Genomic DNA, 12,543 nt, shown 5'->3' with positions numbered 1-12,543 from the left:
ACCAACTAGGTAGAGGTAATGCTAGTTAGGAGGTTCTTATGTTGTGTGACCGATTAGAGTTGAGTAGGATCAAAACACCAATCTTAGATGATATTATACCAATTAACTTGCTTATACTCTTGTGAAGGGCAGAGCCACTGTCAGTAGAAAGTTGTGTGAAAGATTGCTAGGTCTACGGTTGGGTGGTAAATTGCCTTGATGATGCTTCTACTCTTGACAGACAATTCACAAGATTAAGGAAAATAGATGGACTACCAAGTGTTGTAATGTCTAAACTCATGTACTTAAAGTTAGAATAGATTTTTTTATGATATATGCTCTTTACTCATCCTTGATTCATATTGGCATTGCTGCTATCTTTTTCAAAAGTTAAATATTTTGTTGCACTTGTTTTCTTTACAAAAAGTTACATATCTAGGTTGTTCTTGTATTGTCTTTCCCTCCTGATATTATGGTTCAATTGCTTTTAGTTTAAGTTTAGTAGTTGAATCATGTTACACATATGTAGGGATGCAAATAAATATTAACAAAACCAAAATTATGTTTCTTTTTGAAAAGAAAGAAGAAACATTTTGGCTTTTAGTTTGAAGGAAAGCCTCTTGAAGTTATTAAGGATACTAGCCTAATTTTTTACCATAAACTTAGTTGGGACACATGAAAGACAAAAAAGGATAAAGGGGGATGAAGAGGTCTTTGTGTGCTTCAATATAGGTGTAAAAATTCAACTTGTGAGATTGGAAGTCCACCAATGTTCTATTTGGTTTACTTGTCACATCAAGGATGTTGTATGCCTACAAGGTACGGGCTAATCATGTGTGAAATAGAGGCAAATAGAAAAGATCCAAAAACACTCTATCACTAGCATTTTTAGAATAAGAGCTTTAATCCCCTATGAAATTATCCTTGTAGTGGTAGGAACTTTCTCTTTAGAGGCAATTTCTATGAACAGGTTACCATGTATTTTGAAAAGAAAAAAAACATGAAGATTGATAGATGGCATAGGGTTATAAGAGATGAAGAGTTGTCTAGAAAAAAGAAAGCAACAAATGAAATAAATTAACAAATCGATGAAAAAGGGAGGAATCAACCGAAGTGAATGTCAAAACCTTAAAAAAAGACAAAAAATATGTGAATGAAAAGTTTAAAGTAGTGACTTGGAAGAAGAAAATGAGTAGAAAACAACAATATTATATTAGAGGATTCAACTTAGCTTATAAACATTGTGAAAAAGCTTATATAAGGGATAAAATCAATTGGAGAGGAAAGAACCTTATTGCTCAATTAAGGACTAGCTCCCATAGACTTAGATGTGAGATAGAAAAGTGGATGACACAATAGTGTCAAGGAGAAGATGGTTGATTTGACCGACCAAAAAAATATCTTTACACCACATAAATAATAAAAAATAGATAAACATTTCATCTTGGAATACTCAAAATACCAAAAACATCATACCTAAATATAAGAAAAAATTAATAAAAATTAACTTCATAATAAAACTATTACTATTAAAAAATTCTATTGAAGGCATACTATTTCAAATTAACAAGAAAAATAAAACCTTATAAGAATACATATGTAGAAGAAGAAGAAGAAAGAATTTTAACGTCCACGAGGCTAAGAATAGCCTATGGGACAATCTGATCAAGCTGAATCAGTTTTTTTAAGGTCTGATCTCTGCTTATTCAGGCTGATGATGAGAGCACCCATCTTCACGATATGCTCCTCGTTGAATAGGTTATACCATGTGCTGGCAGTTAGGAAATTGACAAACTTCTCTCGGCTGACTTTAAGTGCTTCACACTCCAAGATAAAATGTTTTTCAGTTTCCACACTTCCGCTGACGCAAAACGGGCAAACTCTTTCTTCCCAAATCTCTTTTGGCCTTTTCCACCACTCGGTCTCACACCGAAGTTGGTGAGAGTTGGTTCTAAGCTGTGCGATTATAATTTTAGCCTTCCATGATATATTAGCCCCTATATAGACTTTTTGAAGATGATCATATTGGGGTTGAACTCATTAATATAGTATTGTTTCTTCCTTCCTAACCCAATACTCCAATTTTTCTTGTAAAACTTTTCCATAACGAAGACCTTTATCTCCTTGCTATTTGTGGGGCATGAGTTCAAATAAATATCCCATTTTTTCAACCATTTGATGTTTTGTTTCATCCACGTCTTCTTCCTTTTGCACAAAGTGTCGTTGACAACAACCTTAGGCCATCTATCTTCTCCCATTTGCTCGATTCTTTTTAAATAGCTAATGAGACGCACCATAGCAGCTGCCTCAATAGGGGCAGCACCCGTTTCACTTAACATGATATCATATGGGACCGTGCTTTTAATTTTGAACTTGCTTGTGATCAAACGTTTTTGAATTCTCTCAATTTGTTTCCATTGAGAATCTAAGGTATTGCTGGCCCAAACTTCACAACCATATAGAATAACTGACAACACCAAAAGCCTAAAAAGTGTTTGGATGGTTTTCCAATCCCAAAGCTCAGCCTCTGCGCATCTATTTTGAAGTGCATAGAGTGCCTTCCAGCCGCCTAGAGTTCTCTTCTTCCTGCAACCTTCCCAACTAAGACTCTGGTTGAAATCAATTCCAAGGTATTTGTAATCTGCAACTTCTTCAAGAATGCTACCTTCAAAGTAAAACTTATGTTGCTCTTGTTTCCTTCTACTTGAGAAAACCATGATTTTCGTCTTGCTGATATTAACTTGCATTCCCACAATATTGCAAAAGTGCTCAAGGGCAAATAAGTGCTCTTGCAAACCAAGGGCGGAATTAGCAAGCAAAATGAGGTCATCAGCATAAAGGAGCAGCCTTATCACAAATTCACCCAATTGAATACCATCACCATTCTGCATGTTTAACCATTCTTCAAGTTTGTCAATGCATAAGCCAAACAAGGTAGGCGAAAGAGGACACCCTTGTTTGACGCCAATATCACTCCTAAAACTAGTTGAAATGCCATCATGAGTTCTGATTTTCACTTTAACCTCCTCATAAAGCCTATGAACAACAGCCCTAAGATGAGCCGGGATACCAAGCTCTTCCATTCTGTGCCACAGTTTGTCACATGAGACTGTGTCAAAAGCTTTTTTGAAATCAACAAAGCAACGTAAGACATCTTCTTTTTTCTTCCAGGTTTTTTCAATGATGTGTCTCAAAGTAATACCATGATCAACTGTGGAATGTTTAGGTCTGAAACCAGCTTGGCCTTTGCACGTTTATAATTTTCTTTTGCTATAAATCTTTAAGTGACTCGGAGAAACACAAATCATGACGAGGCGGTCAATCCATAAAAGTAAGACAAATTGAAAAATTCAGGACAGAAGGTCTGCGATGCTCTGAGGCTGAGTAGAAGCTGTAGATTTGCCCCGATCATTGGCAAAGAATGGAGTGGTTTTTGAAGTGCTTGGTGGTGGCCACATTAGCATTCCTTGTTTCCTCCGGGGCTGCATACGCCTTTCGCTCGGACGAGCTGCAAGACGATGAAGAATGGGGTCTTGTCGGAGGCCAACATAGGGAAGGCGATTTCGTGGTTGCGCCTTCTAAACGTAAATCTTCTAGCAGAACAGTACCTCAAGCCGATAACATCCCCGCGGACTCGCGCATTCAGTTTCCTTTCCAACACGCCTTTGGTAACTCAGATTTTACCCCCGCCGGCCATTTCACCGCGCGCTCGAAGGCATCTACTCACGGTGGCCAGGCATGCATTCTTCATCTCTAGGGTTTCAAACAATACAAAATTAAGCATGATCATGGGATATCGTGGAAATACAGCAATTCCGTGTGTTTAATTCCGTCTATGCGTATTGGATTTGGTAGGGGTTTGAGTAATTGTGAGGAAAGCATTGATGAGTCGTTTTCTTTGTAGGTTATGGTGTTTTTCTGCGCGTTAGATCTCATTATTTCTTTCAATTGACGTTAAAAGGATTCAAAACGGGGTTTTCACACTTTTTTATTAGTTAATTGTTAGTATAGAAAAAAGTATTTTCTACTGATTTAAGAAGTCATACATTCAGCCTCTCTACACTAAATATTTGAGCCATTTTAGTGAACATAGTGTGAAAAATCGCATTTTTTTTCCAGATCACTGGGGCAAGCTAAAGGCCAGTACTCTCACGTGAATTCTTTTCCCTGTTACGTTGTATTCTACAAATTTTAACCCCAAAGCTTTAACTTTAAGACCAAGCTTGACAGCAAACATTACGTAATATTTTAATGAACTTAATGCTGGATAAAGAAGAGGATTCGATCTACAAAATTTAACTAAAAGAATCTTAGAGACAATTTCCTGAGGCTATCTAAAATTTTATGCACACCCAGTTCCAGCAAATCATATCATTAGTAACAATATCTCTACAAGAAACTGGAGAACATGCAAGAACAATTTAAACCCCTTCTCATTACAACGGATGAGGATTCTTTTTATTTGGTCGAGTGTTTTTTGAGATTTTCTTGTTTCGTGGGACTCATCGTGGATTCTGTATCAGTCGTGCAAGATCTCTCCTGATTGCACCTAGGACATACAAAATCTAATCGATACCGTGGTTGTATCTAAGCATATTTAAAGGGAAAGTGGTGGGCACATCCAGTGACCAAGTCATGTTTTAGACATGCATGTCCACGTTGTTTGTTTTTCACAAATTCTCATTTCATAGGCTCTTGTGAATCCAAGGTTTTATTAAAGCATTAGCATTCTTTGTGGCATGTTTGAGATGATAAACATTATCATTTTAGGGATGACAAATCTTGTGAACTCGGATCCACGTTCAGGCTTATAAAAACACTCTATAGAAAGCTTACTTTCTTTTCACTAATTGAAGCAAGTTTCATTTTTTCAAAATAAGGCCTTGTCATATTTTTAATTCTACATCTTTCTTTTTCAATCTAGAACTGCAGCTATTTGTAGATTGCATTTAATTAGCTATCCTATTGAAGCTTAAACTATTGATTGACCCAGAACTATAATTTTAATTTTTGGCTTTGTTGATGTATTCAATTGATTACAAAATTGATTCACGAAGACTAAAAAATTTAAAAATTTGTTGCCAGTGATATGTATTATTATTACAGCCATCTTTAAAAGGATGAAATTTATATCAGTGGATGATATTCTGTTTATATGCAGACATTAACCAAGGTTCGCATTACAAGAAATGCTTTAACTGAAAGTGAGCAGAAAGCATTTGAAGTAAGTATTTGTTCCGGAGATTTAAAACTTTGCACTTCCAATAACACTTCGTAGTCCATTATGTTGTCAAAGTTCTTTGTACAATATTCTATCTTAATGCTTTAATTCTGCTGTAATTAGGAACTGTTGAAAGAGGATGACTTTTACAGGATAAGGGTACCAGCCAATGTACTGACTCCTGGAGAAGATTATGTCCTTTCATCTATAAAAGCTGTGAGTAGGCGATTTGAATTTTTTTGTTTTTAATTTAAAAACATTTTTTGTTATCTACTCATAGCTTAAATAGAATATGGATTCGCTAGTACATTGTTCAACTCTCATGTGAGCATGGAATTAACAGTTAAATAACTTAGGCACACTTCTACAGAGATACTCACAGATATACACACCTTGACGAAAAGTTGAGCTGCAGGGTCTTGCAAGGGTCCTAAATGTAAGGATTTGGTGGTTCAATAGAATTTATAATGAACACATTAATACACACATATTACTTAATTTATTTTTAAATCAAGATAAAAAGTTTTATAAAATATACGTCTTGCGGACATACACAAAAAATGTTGTGAAGCTCAAAGCCTCACATCACAAAAGTGTGAAGGTACTGATAAAATCAATGTTCCATGGGGATGTTTCCCTGGATCAAAGTGATGCCTAGGGGACTTGGGGACTGGAGGCGCTGCCCCTCCCTGTGTACCCTCTTTTTTGAAGTTTTTGGGACAACCACCTTTTCATTGTCTTTTTTTGGGATTTACTTCACCTAGCATCTACTAGACATCCCAATGGCCCGTGGCTATCTCCAAGACTTTAGGGGTGTTACTTGCATCAATTGCATGAAATACAGTAAAATAGGATTAAAAAAACATTCTAAAACAAGTAAAATCCTAAAAGAGGACCTATGAAGGCCCTTGAACCAAAGAAATAATAACCTATGGCCATTCCTGTTTTTCTTAGAGGAAAAAGGAAGAAGAAGAAGAGGAAAAGAGAAGAAGAGAAGCAGTTTCCTAGATATTGATCAGATGATGAATCTGGTTTATGAGCTTGTTTCCCAAGGTATCTGTGTACTATGTGTGATGCAAGATTTGTTTTTGACAACTCTCAATATAAATTATGTTTCATATTATTCATAGTTGCAGGATATGCTTCCCATTCCCCTTGGTATGTGTATATAGACTCATTAACTAATGTGTCTCTCCTTCCCCTGATCTGATTTGAGTCTGATCCTGGTCACCATTCTCCTTACTTTTGTTGATAGATGATTTTTTTTTTGTGTTCTTGTCTCTGTCTTTCAGCCAAACTGCCCCTGATTTCTGTCTCCAAAATATATCTTCCTTTGTCAGCAACTCCGCTTGAAGACCTAAAATTGTTTTCTCTTCAAGTAACTTTCCTGATCCATCCTGGCCAAAAAAATATTTTCATTTGGTTGTGCCAACTGTGCTTCAACTTTTTCCTTCTCTTCAAAAATATTTTTGAAGTTGTTCTTTATTCCACTTTTTCAGTTTTTAAAAATATGTTTCAACTTTAATGAGAGTTTCGACATCTTTGAGTCTTCTTGTTCAGCCTTTGTCCATCATTATTCAAAATCTGTTGCTTTGATCCGCATATTCTCAAATTTGAAGGGGCACCTATTGGGGACATTATCCCTTGCGATGTTTTGTTGAATTGGATGGTGATCCGAACCTGAGAAAGGAACAATGAAGCTTTCAAAGACATTTTCCAATAGATCAACATTTCCTTTCCAGAAGCGATCCAACTTTTCTGCTATATTACTAAAGCCTAATCTTCTGTTCGTCCAAGTGAAACTTCCATTTTTCATTGGGATTTCAGTGAGGCCATTGTCTTCCACATTTTTTTTGAAATCTATTTGTGATTGCCCTTTCTTCCTAATGCCCTCGCTCTTGTATTCTCCACAAAGATTTGCATTGAAAGCTCCCCCAATTATGTTCAATTTGTCTGGGCAAGCTTGTATGATCTCCATGAGCCTATACCAGGCTTGCATTTTGTCTTTAGAGGAGATTGGCCCATATGAATTACCTTAAAATTTACCTTAAATCAATTTCTCTCACAAGCTAATCAGTCTCTGCTCTGTGCTATTTTCACTGCAACTACCTGGCATGGATTCCACAGTGTTATTATCCCACCTGAAGTTCCTTTTTGTTGGAACCCCACACAAATCCTATAACTTTAACTATTTTTTCATGATCTCTATATCCTAAGTCGCAAGGTTCGAATTCGAATTCGACAGGCATGAAATTCAGATGAAATTCGACAAGGGAAAAATTCGAAAAAAAAATTTCGGATAAAATTCACCTTATATAATTTTGTTTATTTTTAAATATATGTATACTTCTAATAAATTATCTAAATAGCTTAACATTGCTAAATAGATTTGAAGTCATTATAAAAAGATGGCACATTTATAAAATAAAAACCATAAGAAACATAGGAATTTCAGTAATGCTAGTGATCATATATGATATGCCTAATACATTGTACAGTGGAATCCCTTTTGAACCTACAGAAGGAAGTGCACTTGACACCTGCATTTCTCTAAGAAATTTTTTACTAGGTGATAGTTCAATGTGGGTTTGCAAGTTATCATTTTCTGTCTGGCATTTATATAGCCACAGCCAGGGACCATGTTGAATTGAATCTTAGCGTGCAGGAAACCACCCTCTTATTCTAGGAACTTGCCATTTCTTTTATATACATAAGTGTCATTGTATTGGATTGCTTTATTTCATATTTGTAGTTTTTGTAAAAGTTATTCTGCCGTCTGCCCACTTTTTAGCAGAATTTTTTTATGGCTGAACTTGAATGATTTTTTTATAGAAGTATGAAATTCGATTAAATTCAAACCTCATCCATGAAAATCGCCGTATTCTGTGACTTAGTCTATATCTGCTGAATCTAGCTTAGTCTCTTGCAGTAGACAAGTATCTGACTTGGGCATATCTAGCCACCTTTTGACTAAGCGTTTTCTGTTGATAATTGATATTATAAAATATTTTAAACTCTGAACTACTATATATTGTATTAGGATATTGTTTATTCATTAATAAACTACATGTTAATAATTATTTAATAAAATTGCTGATTAAAAATAAATAAAATTTAAGAATTATATCTTAAACTTTGTAGTTTGTATACTTAGAAAGCATTATAAATATAAATATATTAATTTTAATTTATATTTATGATTTTTTATATGTTTTTTGTGCTGACACCCTAACGTACCCAGCCCCTCAAATTCTTTTTGCCATACCTGCATATCGTACCCACGTACCTAATTTCAATTCTGATTCCGATTTGGCAACTTAGTATAAAAACGTCAGTTATTTGATATTTCTCTTTTGTTTTTGAATTTTTCCACACTTTTTGGGTTCTTAATATCATCCCAAGAAATTGAATATACCTTTTATCTTTTGGTTTGCTGAGTTTTTCTCAAGAAAGATATTTGCTTCTATGGGCATCACCTCAAAGTATCTTGGCTGATTGCTATATCAGCTTGAGTCAATATAATTTGAGACGAGTTCCTGCAAATGACTTGTTCGACATGTTTTATAGTGGAGACATATGAAGCTTTTTCTTTGATACGATTTCTAACATCCTGTCAGCTATGTAATTTCCATTCTAGTCAATTTTAGTGAGAACTCTTTGGTAAGGTATCGCACAATATGCAGATTTTGTTGTATTATCTCCATTATTTTAGTTGAATTGGCTTCTTGCTTTTGAGTACTTAATCTGCATGGTAGGTTATTTTATGTCATACAATTTGCTGGATAACCTTTGTGATGTTCCTTAATTTATCTGTTGGCTTGGAATGCTTCATTGCAGAGATGCCTGGCAAAAAGTAATTTGGAGGAGCGCTTTATTATCCACATGGTATGTTTTATGGTTGGACTTGCAAATGCTAGTTTCTGTTGTTTTTAATGTGTAATAGTTTTAATTTTCAATATCTTGTAAAGTTGGGGATGTATTAGACTTAGACAAGAAAGTTAAAAATTAATTGCTGAGTATACTTTAGAGTTTTTGGGAACAAATTAGTAATTTTGAATTCTTTCCAGATTTTGATACAGTCCAGGTCTCAGTGCCTATCCTGACCTTTTGCTGGTGGGCCAGGATGCATTTTCTTAGTCAGGATCTATTGTCTTCTCATTTGCTTGCATTTATTATAGGTTTACACTCTCGTTTTTAGTTCATTTTGCATCCTTGTTATCTTGTTATGAGATCTTTTCTTCCTTGTTTTGTTTATATCTTTGCTCATTATTTGATGCTTCAAAAACTCCCATATTTCCATTTCTACATGCTGAACCTAAGTTGCATTGGCATATCTTTGGTTGCCAATTGTTGTCAATATTCTTTGTCTTCTTTTTTTCTTTTTTGATCATTATGTCAACTGTCAAATATGACTTGCAAAAATTTAAATTACTAAACTATTAACATTTGCTAGTATGATGCTCCATCATTGATCAATGCCAAATGCCAATTGATAGTTCAAAATTGAATTGGACAACGGAACAATGCAAAATAGCAGAAGAAAAACAGCAGAGGGCAGTTGGAATGGCTGGGGCGAACCCAGACGAACCTGGTTCAGGTGCAGGGACCTAAACCGGCAAACCTGGTAACTGAGGTTCATAGTAAACTCATGAAACGTGACTAGAAATATTGGTATGCAAAGGGTTGCAACTGTAATCTTAATTTTGTGTAGCTACCAAACATTCAAATCCAGAGCTATTTTAGTCTAAACCTTTCTTTTTTTTGAGTCACAACAGTTGTTCCCATTGTTTGCTTCGTGTAACTAACAAACATTCAGATTTGGAGCTGTTCTGAGATATATTCTTAATTTTTTGGAGTTATTAGAGTTGTGTCACTTTCCATTGTTTAAGATGGCTATCGTGATTACTCCTTTCAACTTTAATGGTTGTAACTCTCTTTCATTGTCTAAGGTTTATCGATTACTTCTTTCAACTTTAATTGTTGTAACTTTTAACTTTCTTTCATCGTCTAAGGTTTATCATCTTTTATTCATTTTATTTTCTTATTATCTTGTTATGAACTCTTATCTATCCTAGGTTTGACATCTTACAATTCCTTGTTAGGGGATGCTTTAGGCATTCACCACTGCTACAAGTTATATTTATGGGTACCACTGATATGGTGACATAGGGACATCAAATTGAATATATACTTTTCAACTGTACATGACACATTTCTAGTTTTGCGTAACTTCAAACATTCAGATTGATCCAGCTTTGGTTGGCAATCTGGTGGACAGCACACTAAACTGCAGAAATTCAGTTTGTTACTTGTTATAAAATCAATGAATTAAATAAAAGAAAAATGAACCCAATAAACATTGGTGATACTGCAATATAAATGAAAGCTTTTATTGAAAACGAGAGTAAATTTACAAAAAAGAAAGCAATCTCTGCGAAGAGATGTGTTTGTAGGAAACCACTATGCTTTATTTTCTGGTGTGTTACATCAGTTATACAGCTAATTACATCAAGAAATAAAGAGAATTAAAGGTAAAGATGAAGTATTCCACCTTTGAAATACAAGAAGTCTTGAATTATAGATAAAAAGTACAAACCGTGTTGATGGATAATGACAAACTGGGTTTTGCTATTTTTGAGGTGTTCGTTGGTTTTTTCAATAGGTCTGTTTTTGAACTAGGTTCAGTAATTTACAGCCCCAGAAAATTAAATATCCCTTTCGGCACACTGGGCTGCCACATGGATCAAGGTTTAGAATAATTTAAACTCTAAACCATAGATGAAAATATCCTGTAAAAATCGTGTATATTGCGATTTATCGGGAGTCAGAAGGGTAAAAGATTTAATCGCCGAAAAAATCGCGAACTTTGAAAGCATTAAAATCGCGTATTTATTGCGGGTTGTGCAGAAAAAATCGTGTGTTTAAAAGTGATTTGGTTTTAACTTTAAAATACCCTAAAAAGCAACGTTATTTTCTTTTTGCATCATTCAGTTCATCTAACCTGATAACATTTTCCTTCCGGATTCGCAGCCAGGAGAAAAAAAGATCGATCAAGTTCATGGCTGTAGCAGCTTGTGGAAAATGGTGCACAATCTGTACACAGGGGTCACAGAAGGGTCGAACCTGGCTGCTCCCGTTTAACGATTAATATTTCGGTTTTCTTTTTCTTTTATATTTTTCTTTTTTCAACTAAAGTTTACATTCAGTTTTGTATTTATTTTAATCTTTTCTTTTATCAAATAAAATTTACACCTTTTATAATTTTAGGTTTTGGTTTTATTTCATTTTGTTTTTAGTTAACATATTAAAATGTAATATATTTATTATTTATATATTAATAATCTTTAAATTAAATATTTAAACATATTTTATTATAATATTTTTAAATTTGTTGTAGTATATTCAAATTTTTTATTATATTGTTTTATTTTTATGGATTCATTAAAATATTTTAAAAATATCAATACATATAAAACAAATTTTATGGCGATTTTTTTTCTGAATTTTTTCTCTTGTCAAACTTCATCCAAATTTCATCGTTGTCGAATTTGAACTTGACTTCAAACCTTGTGACATAGGTCCTATCCGCTTAGCCATTACTTCTTTCCCATTGGGTTTCAATTCCCTAGTGAGCTACCCAATAGAATGTATCCTTGGTGTGCCCAATACATACAAAACTCTCCTAAGACATAGAAGCTATTGCATTTTGTGTATCCATCCACTGTGTTTGCAAGTTATTGTGCCAACCCACTCTTCTGATGTGATGAAGGATCCCAAACATCTAATATGTTATCATGTTCTATAAATTTAATGTATGTGTGTTTTTAGAATATTTTAAGAAATTATATATTTTCAAATGTTCGATAAATTTGCCGATTTTTTGCCGATTCCTGATTTTTTAAAAATTTTCGGCCAAAAGATTTATTGCTGATTAGGATTTTTTCATCTTTGCTCTCAACAATAGAAGCAAAAATCAAATCATTTTTTGTGATTATTATCTTGCTAACCAAAAGTATAATTGTAATTCAATTAATCAGAATTAGAGTAGGAAGTTACTATAAAAATCACTAAAATAGAGAAAAAAGGCTTTAAAAAAAATAATTTAATTTCATGCCAAATAGACCGCATACATACAGAAAGTGAAACAAAATAAGAGTATAAGACATGAAATATGGATTTTGTTCATTAAGAGGTTTCTGAACAATGCTAGTACATAGATGTTCTTTGTCTCTAAGTTCAAAGTTTGAACATAGGAATAATTACAAATTACAAAATACAAGCTACAGTGTTAGCAACAGTCCAGAATCTCATTTCTAATAATAAATTTTGCTGTTGTCAGTCAC

General features: G+C 34.1%; 2 protein-coding genes across 2 annotated transcripts in view; one reads left to right on the top strand and one right to left on the bottom strand.

Annotated features, from left to right (window-relative positions):
• Window positions 1-1,644: 1,644 nt before the first annotated feature.
• LOC131876576 (uncharacterized) lies at window positions 1,645-3,062 on the bottom strand. Its single transcript, XM_059222012.1, has 2 exons — window positions 2,274-3,062; window positions 1,645-1,935 (listed from the first exon to the last, which is right to left on the bottom strand). Exons 1-2 carry the CDS (start codon window positions 3,060-3,062, stop codon window positions 1,645-1,647), a joined length of 1,080 nt encoding a protein of 359 aa, XP_059077995.1.
• Window positions 3,063-3,157: 95 nt separating this feature from the next.
• LOC131069834 (uncharacterized) overlaps window positions 3,158-12,543 on the top strand; it is a 48,184-nt gene continuing 38,798 nt past the window's right edge. The window contains exons 1-4 of the mRNA XM_058005409.2: window positions 3,158-3,715; window positions 5,141-5,203; window positions 5,324-5,416; window positions 9,038-9,085. Coding sequence (XP_057861392.2) covers window positions 3,401-3,715; window positions 5,141-5,203; window positions 5,324-5,416; window positions 9,038-9,085 — 519 coding nt within the window. The 5' untranslated portion in view covers window positions 3,158-3,400. The remainder of the gene's footprint in view (window positions 3,716-5,140; window positions 5,204-5,323; window positions 5,417-9,037; window positions 9,086-12,543) is intronic.

This window comes from Cryptomeria japonica, chromosome 6 (genome assembly GCF_030272615.1).
Source record: "Cryptomeria japonica chromosome 6, Sugi_1.0, whole genome shotgun sequence".
In the NCBI taxonomy this organism is placed as follows: Eukaryota; Viridiplantae; Streptophyta; class Pinopsida; order Cupressales; family Cupressaceae; genus Cryptomeria; species Cryptomeria japonica.
This window is presented reverse-complemented; position numbering and strand designations above follow the sequence as displayed.